At 38.2% G+C, this 16,932-nt stretch overlaps 1 protein-coding gene across 1 annotated transcript in view; it reads left to right on the forward strand.

Annotated features, from left to right (window-relative positions):
* Window positions 1-16,932, forward strand: part of csmd3b (CUB and Sushi multiple domains 3b) — a gene marked incomplete at its 5' end in the record, with an annotated part of 443,617 nt that overhangs the window by 386,933 nt on the left and 39,752 nt on the right. The window contains 3 exons of the mRNA XM_084423901.1: window positions 2,747-2,920; window positions 4,304-4,489; window positions 6,613-6,786. Of these exons, the coding sequence (XP_084280027.1) occupies window positions 2,747-2,920; window positions 4,304-4,489; window positions 6,613-6,786 (534 nt within the window). The remainder of the gene's footprint in view (window positions 1-2,746; window positions 2,921-4,303; window positions 4,490-6,612; window positions 6,787-16,932) is intronic.

Genomic DNA, 16,932 nt, shown 5'->3' on the forward strand with positions numbered 1-16,932 from the left:
GCTGAAATCACAGAAAGATGTGTGGGTACATTTTCAGCTATTTTAGCATGCAGTGATTTGGTTGGAAATTTGGGTTACGGAGAGTCTTCAAATTAAAGTGAAATTGCCTCCGTGCAAAGGGAAACAAATTACAACTCTGATTATGCAAATCAACTGTGGCTTTTTATCATTGTAGAAAGTGAGGAAAAAAATATACTGTACCCTGGAAGAGCTATTACAAACGCAAATGTATACCTCTAAATGTGTCATATCAGCGAAAGCAATGTCTCCGTAATTAAATAAGAGCTCTTCAGTATGTTAGAATAAGACAAGACTCTACACATTAGAGAAGCAAGACACAGGGACAGGCTCGTCGTACTTGACTTACATGCGTTTTCACAATGCACAGTAGATAACAAGCAAGTTTCACTGCTAACACCGGCTCCGGATCTGATACTGACTGACAGCTTAGGTCTAATACATTCCCCATATAAATGAAGTAAACTCAACCTGGCATGTAATTAAAAGGCATTATGTTGTTGTTGGATTGATTTACTTTGCCGTCTGTATGTACTCTGATAAACGATATGATTTGAATGTCTAAACTGAACATTTGAGTGACAGCTCTCACCCGAAGGCATTGAGTGTGAATCTTCTATTTACAGCATGCACCGCTTCATTCAGCCAACAAATATCTGCGGTCGAGCACAAATGTTGCCGTGTTGCCCATTGCTATTACAACCGTGGGATTTCATTGGACTAATGTTCCCTTCACACAAAGAGCTTTCAAATTACACTTCCGGACAAAATGTTTGTTATGTCTATTCTGCTGTTCAAAAGTTTGGGATCTAGTTTTTATGTGTTTGAAAGAACATTTATTTAATAAAAATACAGTAAAAATGTGAAATATTATTACAATTTAAAACAGCTGTTTTTTATTGTAATATTTTTTAAAATGTAATTTATATCCTGTGATCAAAGCTGAATTTTCAGCATCATCAGTGTCACATGATCCTTCAGAAATCACTCTAATATGATGATTTGATGCTCAAGAAACATTTATGATTATTATCAGTGTTGAAAACTGTTTTTTCCAGGATTTTTGGATGAATAGAAAGTTCAAAAGAACAGCATTTATTTAAATTTATTTATTTTTTTGTAACAATGTTGTAAAAGTCATTTTTGACCAATTTAGTGCATCCTTGCTGAATCAAACCGCGATTACATTCATTTCTTGTAGTCTTACTGACCCCAAACTTTTGAACAATAGTGTATATGGGTCATTGACGAATAAGGTTTTTAAAAGTGTAAAAAAATAGAATGGAGATATAACTATATTTGAAGCCATTTTTTAGTTTACCTAGGTGTTAACAATAAGATTGTGTGGTTTGTACAATCAATTTACACTGTTTTTTGTCATTTTTTACAAGATGGAAAAAATGTGTCACCAAAAAAGTCATTCGGTTTAACCACTGATTTGAAAGTTAAAAACTGATTTGACATTGATGGTGAGATAGTATATAGTGTGTACCACAGAAGAAATATTAAATAAAATTATCACTGATCTCATAAATGTAATCATTTATTGGACTACTCTAAACACTCCAAGTATTCAAGTAAAACATTGCAAAGGAAAAGGGGAAAAAGAGCCTTATCTGCTTTATATTTGTATTATTGTAGTTCTTTTAGTTATTAAAAATAATATTATTCCATTTAAATATTTACTATTTCGGTTTTACCGAATGACCTTTTGACACTTCAAAATCTTTAAAATACCTTTATATGTAGTAAAATATAATTAAAACCTTTTGGATTCAGTAAAAGAGATCAAGTTGTGCTACCTTACATACTTTGGATGTTATATATTTGTTTTTTATTATTATTAAGGCCTTTGGACAAAAAAATTACCCATCACATCATTGACCCATAGAGAGAAAGAAAGCAATGTATTTTTATATTTTCAACAAATATTAAAATTATTATAAATTATTTATATTCTTATATCTTTTCATTGAAGGTTAAGTTTTCTCTAGAAATAATACTGATTTTAATAGCATTAAATCACACAGTTAAAACGTGACTCCATACATTAAAAAACATTTGCTTTAAAATGATGGCATACGGTGCAAAACATTTCAGATTGTTTTGTTTGTTTATCTGTTTATTTCCACACATTCTTACTGATACCAAACACATCACACACAAGTTTTCAAATGGATGTGCAATGTGCATCTTTTCCTTCAAAGATGCATATATGTGATTTAATCTTTCCTTTATTTCCTTTATTTCTGTGCATTGGCATTTAAAATGTGGTGCTAGTTTTATCAAGGAGAAACTGAATCTGATTTATTGCATTTTAAGTTTTTTTTATTTATTTTTATAAAGGGACCATATACAATTTTGAACAGAAATGTTTCCATCATGTCATGCATTGTACCGGATTTAGCCAAAGGCTGATTTTCATCCGTAGTCCCCTCCATCGGCCACGGATGAAACTTGAGTTGGCAACTTGCCAAATAAATGATTAGAAATTACTGAGGGAAATTGAACTAATTTCCCGCAGTGACCAATCAATATTAAGGGCGCATCTATTTTCTGCCATAATTTAATCACGCTCTAAACCATTTCTGTTTTTTAATATGTACCTGTTGTGAGAAAACAGCATCCAGGAAGAAATCATCCCACATTGCTGCACACAGATTGTATGCTTACGCCATATTAAAACCTCTCTCTCTCTCTCTCTCTCTCTCTCTCTGGTGATCTGTAGCCATAAGCTGTGGGCACCCGGGAAGCCCCATCTATGGCCGGACCGTAGGCAACGGCTTCAACCTCAACGATGTGGTGAGCTTCTCCTGCAACATGGGCTACGTGATGGAGGGTCCTTCCCGAGCCCAGTGTCAGGCCAACCGGCAGTGGAGCCAGCCACCACCAACATGTAAAGGTGGGGAGAAAAGTTAAGTCTTTTATTCACACGGAGCTTTGCCTGATTCACCGGCTGACCGTATTAAAGCACCGCAGTGAAGGGTAAGAAAGGGTGAAGCGGATGCTGGATGTTGAGAAGTGTCTGCCGATTGTGGGGTTTTGGTGGCTGAAAATTCACGAACAAAATTGTCATTAATGATGCCTGGTAAGGAAACACAATGTCATACTGTTATTATACTAAAATGTTATGCCGATATATTTAGTTTGATATAGACTGCATGTTCTGTGATATGCCATTCTGCATTTGTGCACTGACTTATTACTGCATGCAACTGTATGATACATGATACTAACACAGTCTGAGCTGAATTATATTGAGAAATATATTATATTACAAAAATAAAAGTTTTCATTCCTTTATATTTTTTATAATAAAAATAAAACAAAATGATAAAATATAATATTATTTTAATATTAAAATCAATATATATATATATATATATATATATATATATATATGAGGAGTTCAGATGCAAAAGCCTCTAAGTGCCATCTGAAATTTTCTTCTAGAATGATCATTTTATCAAGCTTGTATATTTAAGTTCAGTAATTTCACTTAAATGAAAATTAATAGGTCATTTGCATTGCCATTTAAGTGAAATTACTGAACTTAAATATACAAGTTTGATAAAAATGATCATTCTAGAAGAAAACTTCAGATGGCACTTAGAGGCTTTTGCATCTGAACTCCTCATATATATATACATTGTAGGTATGTATGTATTATATAATATTTTAGAAGGTATATAAAATATGTATACATTTTTAATATATATATATATATATATATTAGTGCTGTCAAATCGATTAATCACGATTAATCGCATCTAGCATAAAAGTTTTTGTTTTAAATAATATACGTGGATATATATATATATGCATACATGCATGGGTGTGTGTACACAAACACAAATAAAATATACACATAAAAAATTAAATTAACAAAAACTTTTATGTTAGATGCGATTAATCGTGATCGATTAATCAAATTTATTTATATATATATATATATATATATATATATATACTCTATATATATATATATATATATATATATATATATATATATATATATATATATATATATATATATGCTTTATTTATATATATTCATATTACAGTCTCGAATAGTCCTGTGCCACTTTTTCCACAAGATCCAGCATTTTTTTATCGTGTCCTATCAGTAATTGTTTTGAGTTGATGTCTGTGACAGAATGGCAAATTCTCATTCTACATGCGTAGAGCATCTGACCTAGTTGTTTCCACTGAAGTCACTTGCTTAGTGCTTCTGCCAAATAACATGTCTCTGTTTCTGTCCTCTCCCTTTCTTCTCTTTATTCAGTTGTCAATTGCTCTGATCCTGGGATTCCAGCCAACTCCATCAGGCAGAGTAAGATCGAGCACGGAAACTTCACCTTTGGCACGGTGGTTTTCTACGACTGCAACCCCGGCTATTACCTGTTCGGCTCCCCCGTCCTCACCTGCCAGCCCACGGGTCAGTGGGACAAACCGCTGCCCGAGTGTATCGGTATGTTTCTGGCATCTTTCAATGAAAATTTGGCAGTGGCATTGTGTTGCTAATCACCTGTTCCTTCCAGTAATTGAGGGGAATTCGTTGCACGACCCTCTTCCTGCTGCTGAAGATCAGTGGTTGTAATTGAGGGACAGGTGGAACACAGATTAGCAATTATCTGATCCCCGCTTTATTATGTGAAAGTTAAAACACAGCACATCCTCGGCCCGTCTACAGCTCAGTGAGACACGATCAGCAGCAGCTGCGAAGTCGACGGGACCTAAGCTTACAAGACTCCCTGCTGTCAGAGATGCCCTTTCTCCCAGTATCCACTTTGCTTTGTGTTTCTATAACCTTTCCTGTAGTTTTACATGTGTGATCCTAACACCATTTGCAAGGCTCTTTGAATACTTAAGTGATCTGAGATACGTTCTGCATAAAAATGCTGACGCTTACTTGCAGTCCTATATGAAAAGTGTTTGTTTCTCACCTGGTAATGAGATTTACTCAATGCTTTATTTACATATATATATATATGTGTGTTCACACCTTTTCTGCTGACATGCAAAAATATACATGCACAGTTGAGACCCTTTGTTTAAAAGGTTAGTTCGCCCAAAAATGAAAATTCTGTAATTACTCTCCTTCATGTAAGACTTTCGTTCATCTTCTGAACACAAATTAAGATATTTTTGATTAAATCTGAGAGCTGTCTCACTCCTCCATAGGCTTCTATGGGATCTAAACTTCCCGGCCCAGAAAGTTAGTAAAGACATCGTTAAAATAGTCCAAGTGACTACAGTGGCTCAACCTTAAGTTTATCAAGCGACGAGAATACTTTTTGTGCGCAAAAAAATAAATAATAATAACGACTTTATTCAACTATTGATTTTCTTCTGTGTTTCTCTGAGTGAGTTCACGTAGTGTAACAGCGCAGCGCTTCTGGGTTGTACTTCAGAACGTAGGCTCACTATTGGCCGACGCTGGTCATGTGTGTGATGCGTGTGATGCTGGCCAATAGTGAGCCTCCGTTCTGATGTACAACCCAGAAGCGCTGCGCTGTTACACTACGTGAACTCACTCAGAGAAACACAGAAGAAAAAGAATAGTTGAATAAAGTCATTATTTTTGTTCGTTTTTTGCGCACAAAAAGTATTCTCGTCGCTTGATAAACTTAAGGTTGAGCCACTGTAGTCACTGGACTATTTTAAACATTGTCTTTGTTAACTTTTCTGGGCCGGCAAGTTTCGATCCCATAGAAGCCTATGGAGGAGTGAGACAGCTCTCAGATTTAATCAAAAACATCTTAATTTGTGTTCCGAAGATGAACGAAAGTCTTACGGGGTTGGAACAACATGAGGGTGAGTAATTCCTGACAGAATTTTCATTGTTGGGTGAACTAACCCTTTAAGCTTTTCTGGATTTGACTACTGTTGTTTTACATCTGAAGCATGTTAAAAAGTATACATTTTTATGTTAGCTTTATTACATTTCTTTGCACATTAAAGGCTCATTCCTTTTAATACCATTTAAAATAAATTAAGATAAATTATTACATTTAACTAAATCATATTAATTCATTCATTGATATGCATTCATTTTGATTAAAATATTTCAATGTTAGCAGTCTGCACAAGCAGTGAGCTCTGAAATACAGATTAGGAAGAAACTTTCAGAAAGTGCTGATCAAAACGCTCACACAGGAAGCTGAATTACCACCGCATTCATTGAGAACAACTAGAGCGATTATATAATTAAAAGTTAAATCTTTGTTTCAAGCCTTTTATGTTTTAATAAAACTCAGACTTCAGATGACGCAAACTCTGAATCAACATGAGCAAAATTTTCTAAATGTCAATCATTTATTAACAAACAAGTATTCATTACTTCAATGAGTTCATTGTTTCTGCATTCATTTATTACATTGTTAAAAATTTATACTTTTTTTCGCTAACTGTGATTTTGCATTTGTACGTTTCTGAAAGACTCATGCATTTGAAACGATGTGTATTGTGAAAAGCGCTATACGAATAAATGTGAATTGAATTTGAATAGAATATAATCATATTCAACTTGTGAATGTGTACTGAAGGAGTGTTTGCCGATCCTGTAATGTTTTCCGTGTGTGTTGTGGACAGTGGTGGACTGTGGGCATCCTGGATCTCCTCCTAATGGAGTGCTGAGCGGGGACAAATTCACCTTTGGTGCCACGGTGCGCTACATCTGTACGGGTGGCCGACAACTGAAGGGCGAATCCTCACGAACCTGCCAGCTCAACGGCCACTGGAGCGCACCCATGCCCTTCTGCTCAGGTAGGACGAACACACGCAACCTGCACGATTAAAGATGCTATTACACACCGTGTCCACACCAGACACGACTACGAGATGCGACAAAATCAATCAAAAATCAAGAAGAGCGTGTGGGCAAATGCTTCCTTTTGTTTCCTTTAACCTTCGGTTAAGTATTCAAACAGCTTGCCTCCACAAAGAAATCTTGTTTTTCCTTACATTTGTTGGTTGCGAAAGTTATTCCTACTAGTTTGATTGGACAGGCGATACTCCAAAAGTGCTGGTGTTTTGTAGCACAGTTCTGGATCAGTCCGTTGTCTGTGTTCGCAACACTTCCTACTTTGGCTTCTTTTGAAACTGTTTTCTCTGGCAGAGCAAATCTGAAAAAAATTGCTGGCCATGTTGTGTTTGGAATGTAATTTAGTTGATATTATACAATTTCTTTTCCAATTTGTGTTCTAAATTGTGTTCCAAGAGTCCTGATATACAGTCCAACACTGGGAGTTGTCTGTGTTCCAGATAGAATCTCAGTGTGTTTATTTTTAGTGGATTTTTTAGTAATGCTTTCTGCACGTTGTATATTGATACGCTCGTAAATGACGATAAGTGACTTTATTTTGTCTAAGTGATTCATTGTGTCATTCACTCAAACCACTTGTTCAAAAACACTGAGTCATTCGGTGTAAAACACTACTACTGTGAGACACATGATGGTTAATTGTTCTTTGACTTTGTTTGAAACAAATTTTATAGTTGAAGCAAAAATAAAAAAGGAACTATATTGGTACTAGGGCTGTCACTTTTGTGAAAAAATAAAAAAAATTGAGACATAAGTGTTCATTGAATCGATTGTAAAATCGATTTTCCATGTCTAAAGACGTTTCCATTTTAAACGCCAAATATAGGCAAATCCGCGGACAACTAACAGGCGTTAGGACGAACGTAAAGAGGGTGCGCCGGCGCCGCGCTTGAGACGCGCACAAGTCAGCAGTATTTCTGATGATTTATTGGTGTGAAGTTTCGTGCACAATGACAAACAGGAGTGCAACATTCTCGAAAAACAATAAGCACAGTGGACTGCCATAACATCAATGAAAAACATCGATTAGAAATGTCAAACATATTTCGCCTACGTAGGCGATTGTAGACCGTAGCCCGAATCTGTATCTGTATGCATGAGATTGTCTGAATACCGGCAGAATTCACAGTTTTGTAGTAAAAAGAGACACATTATGCAGAAGTATAATTTGCTGTTATGAGTGTTTGTCAGAGCCTGCAGTCGCTGTGTGACGCGCGTTCGCTGCGGGCGTATCGTGACGAGCTGGACGCGCTCCGAGAGAAGGCCGTTAAAATCGATTCCCTATTTTCGTTTTCGAAACTTGTGTTGGTTGGTCCGATCGATTGTGCAATCGATTTTTGAACGTAAAGTGGCAGCCCTAATTAGTACTGGGTCTAAAGGCCGGGACACACCAAGCGTCGGTCGGGTCAGCTTGTTTTTTTCGTTGTGTTCAGCAGCATTGGATTCTGCATGTTGAATTGGCATCTGGCCGTCGGTGAGAGAGACCTCGTTTACACTGTCAGTGAAATGTGACCCAATTCCGATTTTTTGCTCATATGTGACACAGATCCGATGTGTTCTATGACAGTGTAAACAGGAAAAAAACGCATGCATTCGGATATTTCGAGATCGGTTTCAGGCCTCATTCATATGTGGAAATAAATCGGATATGTGCCAATGCGACTGTCATGTAAACAGGCAGATCGGATTTTCTGAGGCATTAGGCAACACGGTTTAATGACGAGAGAAACCCCGACGCGCATCTGCAAAGGGACGGATGGCCCGACGAAACGTTGTGTCTTCGTAGGAGAGGAATGTGAAAAAACGTTGACACAACATATTGTTGTACACAACAAAATTTCGGACCGACCGCTCCTCGTTAAAGCCAATATTTAAACACAATATGCCCACCCACCAGTCCTGAGAACTCGCTCACACACAATAACTGAATCATTTGTGCAGTGATGGTACTTTTCGTCCTCCTCCGCCTCAAAATGGTGATGTTTGGCGAACTTCGCCTATATCGCAGAGCTAGCATCAAGCATATTTCGTGTCCGCCCATCTGTGCAAGAGAATTTAACCCTTTAAGCATGCGCGATTTCAGATAGTATGGCAAGTGTAAACACATGAATCGGATATGGGTCACAGTTGAAAGAACGTGTAAACGGACGGTCAAAAAAATCGGATAAAGGTAACAAATCAGAATTGGGCATCAAGACCTGCAGTGTAAACGAGGCCAGAGAGAACTGTGATTGGCTGTTCAGCCAAGCGAACGAACCAGTGCATGAGAATAAGAGCGAAAGTGATGAAAGTGAGCAAAGTCAAGACGGTAAAGACAGACGACTGTTATAATTTTATGTCATCTTACCTAAACATTCGAATGCAGGAATATTTTCATAATAACGTGAGCCGACTGGAATGAAGAAAGTGATCAGCGTGATTGATATTCAAAATCAACGCAAACACTATTTTGTTTGCGGTTTGTATATCTGCGGTCTTAGTTTCAGTTTCCCTTTTTGAATGATGAAAATATACTATTAATACCTGCTAATATAGACAGATATTTACTGACACGCAGACGTAGAACGCACATGCTAGTTGACAGTGGCCTTTAGTCCTTCTGGTGTGTTCAAGCGCTGTTTTTGGCCGAGACGCAGCCGACGAGAGGTGACAAAACAGCTTTCATCTCCGCTAGTTCTTTGACGCCGGCTTGGTGTGTCCCGGGATTAAAATAACTGCAAAATGAACTCTTATCGATAACAGTAGCGCTTTATTTTACAGACCTGTTGCCCATGTACATATGTGACCCTGGATCACAAAACCAGTTATAAGTCGCACGGGTATATTTGTGGCAATAGATTGTATGGGTCAAAATTATAGATTTTTTTTTTTTATGCCAAAAATCATTAGGATATTAAGTAAAGATCATGATTCATAAAGATATTTAGTAAATTTCCTACCTTAAATATATCAAAAATGTATTTTTGTGAGTGAATGCAGCACAATCGCCAACATAAATGGACAACTTTAAAGGAGATTTTCTCAATGTTTCGTTTTTTTGCACCCTCAGATTCCAGATTTTCAATAGTTGTATCTCGGCCAAATATTGTCCTTTCCTAACAAACCATACATCAATGGAAAGCTTATTTAGTTGATGTATAAATATCAATTTAAAAAAATGTACCCATAAGACTGGTTTTGTGGTCCAGGGTCACAACTATTTACTTATTATAGTAATTGCCATAACTGGGTGATAAACCTAACCTTAACCCATGTAGTAACCCTATATTAACCAGTACTTTCTTGAAAGTACACGTAAGTGCACGTACTGTAAAATAAAGTGCAACCACGATAACTATATTAGTGTGCACACAAACAAACAATAATATTCTCCTCTGCCGCTTTAAATGCTCTTTAAAGTCGTGTGGATTCTTATTGGCTGTCAATGTTTTTAGCGTTCATGAGCTGGGAAAAATCATTCCGAAAGAAATTCAAATGATGTCGTTTATCTGTGTCGTTATCGTTACAGTAAGTTGTAGTGTGGACTAATAGGTGTATAGTTTATAGTTGTTTTAATCGTCCTTATTGTGAACGAACCTTTAGTCAATAATAACTTTTTGTTTATTGAACTGTTGTGTAAGCAAAACTACAACATTTTGGTCTGAGATGTCAGACCTAATGATTTTGCTGAAATTGTTACACCTTCTGTCAAACTCACTGCTTCAGAATGGAAGAGGAGTCACAGAATGAAGCCTCTGACATTTCTTTCCACTTCCCCGTCACGTAATGCTTGCGAAATAGGAATAACACACAAACAGACTCGCCAAAAATAGGATGCAATTTGTTTAGTATCTTTCGCCTTTGAATGCATGTGAGTGTATTTATTCCTCGGGGGCTTGCCATTGCGAGTATGTGTTTATGCACAGCTAGAGTGAGAAATTGAGTTACTTTCAGTAAACACAGTCTGTTCTGCCTCTGCTTTAATATGTAATTAGTCATTTTATTAGGCATTTAAGTGTAGAAGAACTTCAGAAAATACTTAGCTCGGCTGCACAACCACCACGGCAAATCATTTGTGAGAAATAAGTTTGGATGACTTCCAAGTAGTAAAAATGCCTTCCAATAAAGCTTGTCAGTTGTTCAGTGTGAGAAGAAACTCACCAGCAAGGCCGTGAGAAAGCATTAACTCAGCGGAGGTTCGAGTGACCGGGAATGTTAACACTAACACCCGCTGAGACTCGCTATGACTGTCCCATGACTATGTAAATGAAGTTTACGGCTGAAACATCGGCTGGTGGGGCGTCCGACATCTGTGAGGTGTTTTATTATTCTGTGGGTTTGCTGTGCTGTTTTTTAAAACATTTCAGCATTTTTATTGAGATTACATGCTGATGGCTTTCGGTGGAGATACAGTAGTGGCCAAAGGGAATATCTGTTTTTAAGGACCGTACAAGTTCAGTTAAACCAGTGGTTCCCAATTCCAGTCCTCGTGACCCACTGCTCTGCACATTTTGTATGTCTCCCTTATTTAACACACCTGAACCAGATCATCAGCTCATTAGGAGAGACTCCATGAACTGAACTGAGTGTGTCAGATAAGAGAGACCTACAAAATGTGCAGAGCAGTGGGTCACGAGGACTGGAATTGGGAACCACTGAGTTAAACCATCAAAACATGAGGAAAATATTTGATATATTTTAAATATGAGGGGAGAACAAAACACTAAACTTGGTTAAGGTATTTATCTGACAAATATGTTTGGCAAAAAAAAGGCAAACTACAGCTACAGGTTTTATTTGACTATGCAAATAAATAAAAAATGCATAGAAAAACAAAAATCTCAGAGGAAAAAGAGTATATTGACCAGTTATTATTTCATTGCTTCTCTCTTGTTTTTGCATGTGTTCATCATTTCTTATATGACAGCTTGTTTGTCGGCACATTTGTCATGTTTTATTGCGTTATTATCACAAATAAAGCAATTGACCCCAAGCACAATTATGCAATATGCCATTTTTCACTACTGTATATGCGGAAACACACACACACATAACTGCAGGAGTCCGTGTCTGTTTATGTTGTTAGATTTTAAAACAGAAACAGAGACTCTGAGATTCAAGATGATCTGCGGAGACCAGACCGAACATGAACATTTCATAACTAACACAAACACAACACAATACCCCGCCATCTCACTGCCACTGTTCATTCTGTAAATGGAAAAGGAAAGGCATGTACTAACTTAGAAAAATCCAGAGGGGAACCTCAAAGGTCTCCACATGTGAGTTCCTACACCCACGCGAACACAAGTTTTGTCGGACACCAAACACGGCTTAGAGAGATTTTACATAAGCCGTAAACCATCCGCACACAAAGCGCTCTGCAAGGCCACTTCAGAAAGCTCTGAACTTAGTGTGCTAGCGGCAGCTGAGCCTTTGTCACATAGAATTATTGCGAATCAAGGATCCTTGTGTCCAATGCCTCTCCTAGCTCTTATTCTGCCACGCTGTTGCATTGTCCTTGGGGACTTTAAAGGGAATTAAACATAAACACGCAGTGAAGGTGTGGAGTGAGCGAACGGCGCCGTCACTGGCCTTTTGAATGGTGTTATATCCCATTCTGGTTCAGTGAGCTCAACAAGTCCCTCCTGTAACAGTCTGCCCTTTACGAAAAAGAGTTTGTGCACCGAACCACTGACTTGGTATTGATAGTGAAGGACACAATTCTCCCTTTTAAACAAAACTTTTTGGTCGTTTGTATGTTCTTGGGATTGAGAAGGAGCTCTTGAATTATTAGAAATCAGGACAAGAGGTTGTGCTGTTTTTTTTTTTTTGTATAACCCTGTAGAGTCGACTGAACTGTGATTGGTTTGGTTGATTGTAGTGTCCTTGTGTTTTAAATCCATCCATCAGAATCATTGTTCATGGTAAACACTTGGTGTGCATTCTTTAAAAGCCCATAAATTGTATTTTGTGAGGAGGTCAGAATGACCACAGACGTCATTTGGTAATGTGTGTTGGTGAGTCTGTCTAAAATACTCTTTGTAACCCTTCAAACAGAGCATGTATTAGACTGAGCTGCTCTACTTTTGTAATCAGCAAAACCACACCTCATTCCCATGATGCCAATATGTGTCAACTGCATTTTGCTGGTTATTAGGTCTCTGTTTTCGGCGTGTTGCCCTTTTTTTTTTTTTCCACATTTATACTACTGTTCAAAAGTGGTCAGTGCAATTTCTTTCAAGAAATTAATACTTTAATGGAGCAAGGATGCACTAAATTGATCAAAGGTGGCAATAAAGTCATTTTAATATGCTATAATGCTGTAACATTTATAATAATTTTGAAACATTTGTTGAGCAGCAAATCAGCATATTACAATGATTTCTGAAGGATCGTGTGACGCTGAAGACTGGAGTAATGATGCTGAAAATTCAGCTTTGATCACAGGAATAAATTAAATAAAAAATATATATTAAAATAAAAAAAAACAGTTGTTTTATATTTTTGATCAAATAAATACAGCCTTGGTGAACAGAAGAGACTTCTTTCAGAAACATTTTTAAAAAATCTTACAGACCCCAAACCTTTGAATGGTAGTATAAATCAAACGTCAAATTGTGATCTTGTCATGATTTTGAATCTCAACACTCATTTTCTCATTGCTACTTGCCTCATTGGTTCACTGTTCATTGCCTAAGTCATATTTTTATATAAATGTATAATCTAGTAAAATATTACTAGAATACACTCACCTAAAGGATTATTAGGAACACCATACTAATACTGTGTTTGACCCCCTTTCGCCTTCAGAACTGCCTTAATTCTACGTGGCATTGATTCAACAAGGTGCTGAAAGCATTCTTTAGAAATGTTGGCCCATATTGATAGGATAGCATCTTGCAGTTGATGGAGATTTGTGGGATGCACATCCAGGGCACGAAGCTCCCGTTCCACCACATCCCAAAGATGCTCTATTGGGTTGAGATCTGGTGACTGTGGGGGCCATTTTAGTACAGTGAACTCATTGTCATGTTCAAGAAACCAATTTGAAATGATTCAAGCTTTGTGACATGGTGCATTATCCTGCTGGAAGTAGCCATCAGAGGATGGGTACATGGTGGTCATAAAGGGATGGACATGGTCAGAAACAATGCTCAGGTAGGCCGTGGCATTTAAACGATGCCCAATTGGCACTAAGGGGCCTAAAGTGTGCCAAGAAAACATCCCCCACACCATTACACCACCACCACCAGCCTGCACAGTGGTAACAAGGCATGATGGATCCATGTTCTCATTCTGTTTACGCCAAATTCTGACTCTACCATCTGAATGTCTCAACAGAAATCGAGACTCATCAGACCAGGCAACATTTTCCCAGTCTTCAACTGTCCAATTTTGGTGAGCTCATGCAAATTGTAGCCTCTTTTTCCTATTTGTAGTGGAGATGAGTGGTACCCGGTGGGGTCTTCTGCTGTTGTAGCCCATCCGCCTCAAGGTTGTGCGTGTTGTGGCTTCACAAATGCTTTGCTGCATACCTCGGTTGTAACGAGTGGTTATTTCAGTCAAAGTTGCTCTTCTATCAGCTTGAATCAGTCGGCCCATTCTCCTCTGACCTCTAGCATCAACAAGGCATTTTGGCCCACAGGACTGCCGCATACTGGATGTTTTTCCCTTTTCACACCATTCTTTGTAAACCCTAGAAATGGTTGTGCGTGAAAATCCCAGTAACTGAGCAGATTGTGAAATACTCAGACCGGCCCGTCTGGCACCAACAACCATGCCACGCTCAAAATTGCTTAAATCACCTTTCTTTCCCATTCTGACATTCAGTTTGGAGTTCAGGAGATTGTCTTGACCAGGACCACACCCCTAAATGCATTGAAGCAACTGCCATGTGATTGGTTGATTAGATAATTGCATTAATGAGAAATTGAACAGGTGTTCCTAATAATCCTTTAGGTGAGTGTATGTTCCTACTTTACAGGTTTAATTTGACTTTTTTATATTTTACTAAACATTGCCTATTGATGTTTTTTCAGCATACAAGAATAAATGAAATAACCATGTTATAATTGAGTAGTGGACTAAGTGAATTAAACAACAGATTTAAGAAATGATAATAATGTTCAGAGTAATGTCCAGCATCAAATGGATTAAGTAAACTTCCATTTGACAAATATAAATTGATTGCACGCAATGAAATTAAGCAGTGTCAAACTGTTCAAGAATTGTGTTGCATTAGCTCATTTTAATTAACCAAATTGCACAAGCAGCAGCAAAAATCCATTTTTTGAGTGCATGTTGCCTCTGATCACCAACTCGCATTGAAAACAAATCACTTCTGCTTGCTTTGTCATTACAAATCGCCGTCAGTGTGACTGTACCTTGCTGGAAACTTTCACACAGTCTTTGCGTGAATGTGAACACTCAGATGCACTTCGCATGTTTTTAAACACCCACTGTTTATCCATTAGACCTGCGTTAAGTGTCTGTGACCCATAAAGTGTGAATACACACATTGTCTCTCTCCAATCCTGCTGTATACGCCGGATCCATGACCCAGAAAGGAAGAGGCAGAGAGAGAACAACAGCTAGACAGAAAGAGAAATCTCTCTTCCTCTTCCTGGTACTGTTCATCTGCCTCCAGGGTTTTCTGGGTTTCATGGCACAAAATCATAGCAGCGCAACTTCATCCTTTTTCCTGTGTGCCATGCTGAAGGCGTTCGCACACACAAACATGTGCTCACGCAAGGGACTGCAGACTGTTAGAAAAGGCCTGAGTTGATGTTTTTTGTGTGCGCTTCTGTTGCGTGAGCAGCTCTTGAGATCGGGCAGCAACGTCCCGTGCTTTTCCTTTTAATAACAGTCCAAACCGAAGCTATTACAAGCCTTTGACCTTGTTGCCGGCCTCTTCTAATTGCCTACATCCAGTGAGAGGTCTCCGAGGTAAAGCCTCCTGAAGTTATGACATGATCCAACCCTCTTAAAATCAACAAACAACCATTTACTCTTTGCCCCTGAAACAGCCTGATACCCAATTAGCACATATACTGAGCTGCTTCAGTGAGGGCTTTAGTGTCCTCCTGATGGGAAGATCCTCTGTTCTCTCTCTGCTCACACCTGAACTTCCAGTGGCCCAATTAAAGCGTCTGTACGGGTGTGAGGACTGAAGCCTCGGGCAGCGAGCCTCTCTCAAGACTTAACTTCCCAGCTCTGCTTGAGCTTTCTGGCACTGCTTGACTGCAGATAAAGCGAGGCGACTGCACTCGGCGGCTGCTAGATCAGACCTCAGGGATCTGGCTTTTCTTAAAGGTGAAGTATGTAATTTCTCTGTCCCTAAAAGAACCTAAACAGAATTGCAAAAAAAAAAAATTAATTGCTTTCAATCAGGTCTCCCACAGTCTTCGAGTTCACCTACTGCTCGTGGTTTGGACAAACAGGTCGTCCCGACCTATGAGGCTAGAAAAAATTTAATGTGAATTTTAGACATGATGTTTAAAGGGATGGTTCAGAGTAAAATCATCCTAGGGTCCTTTGCACCATGACCTCGAGCCAAACACCCCCCAGGAAGCTTTTTTTCCCTTGGTCGAACATTATTAAAGTTAGAGCTTATTTAGAGATATCAGCCGAATGGTTTAGTGCAGGCGCTAATGGATGCAAGGTTGTATCTCGTAAATTACCCCACTAATAATGCCCGGAATGGTACATAGGTTCTGTACTCATAAAACGAGGCATTGGAAAGTTTGTAAGTACATCAAGAGTGTATTTAAATAAAACTTGCCTGACGGCTAATGCTACCGCTAACCCGGACGTCGACGTCACTTCAGTGATTTGGGAAAAGCCCGTAAAAGGCCTGGCAGAAAGTGATGCATTTTTCAGAATTTTTTTCCGAAGTGTTGACAACTTAGTGTTAACTAATAATTGTTGCAAACTGGTGCTACCAACAAAATATTAGTGCATTCCTGGAACTGGGCGTCGTTACACTACATCCTTATGCATCGCTTTCTGTAGGACTTTTACGTGCTTTTCCCAAATCACTGAAGTGACCTCGACGTCCGGGTTAGCGGTAGCATTAGCCGTCTGGCAAGTGTTATTTAAATAAACTC

This window comes from Rutilus rutilus (genome assembly GCF_951802725.1).
Source record: "Rutilus rutilus genome assembly, chromosome: 11".
In the NCBI taxonomy this organism is placed as follows: domain Eukaryota; kingdom Metazoa; phylum Chordata; class Actinopteri; order Cypriniformes; family Leuciscidae; genus Rutilus; species Rutilus rutilus.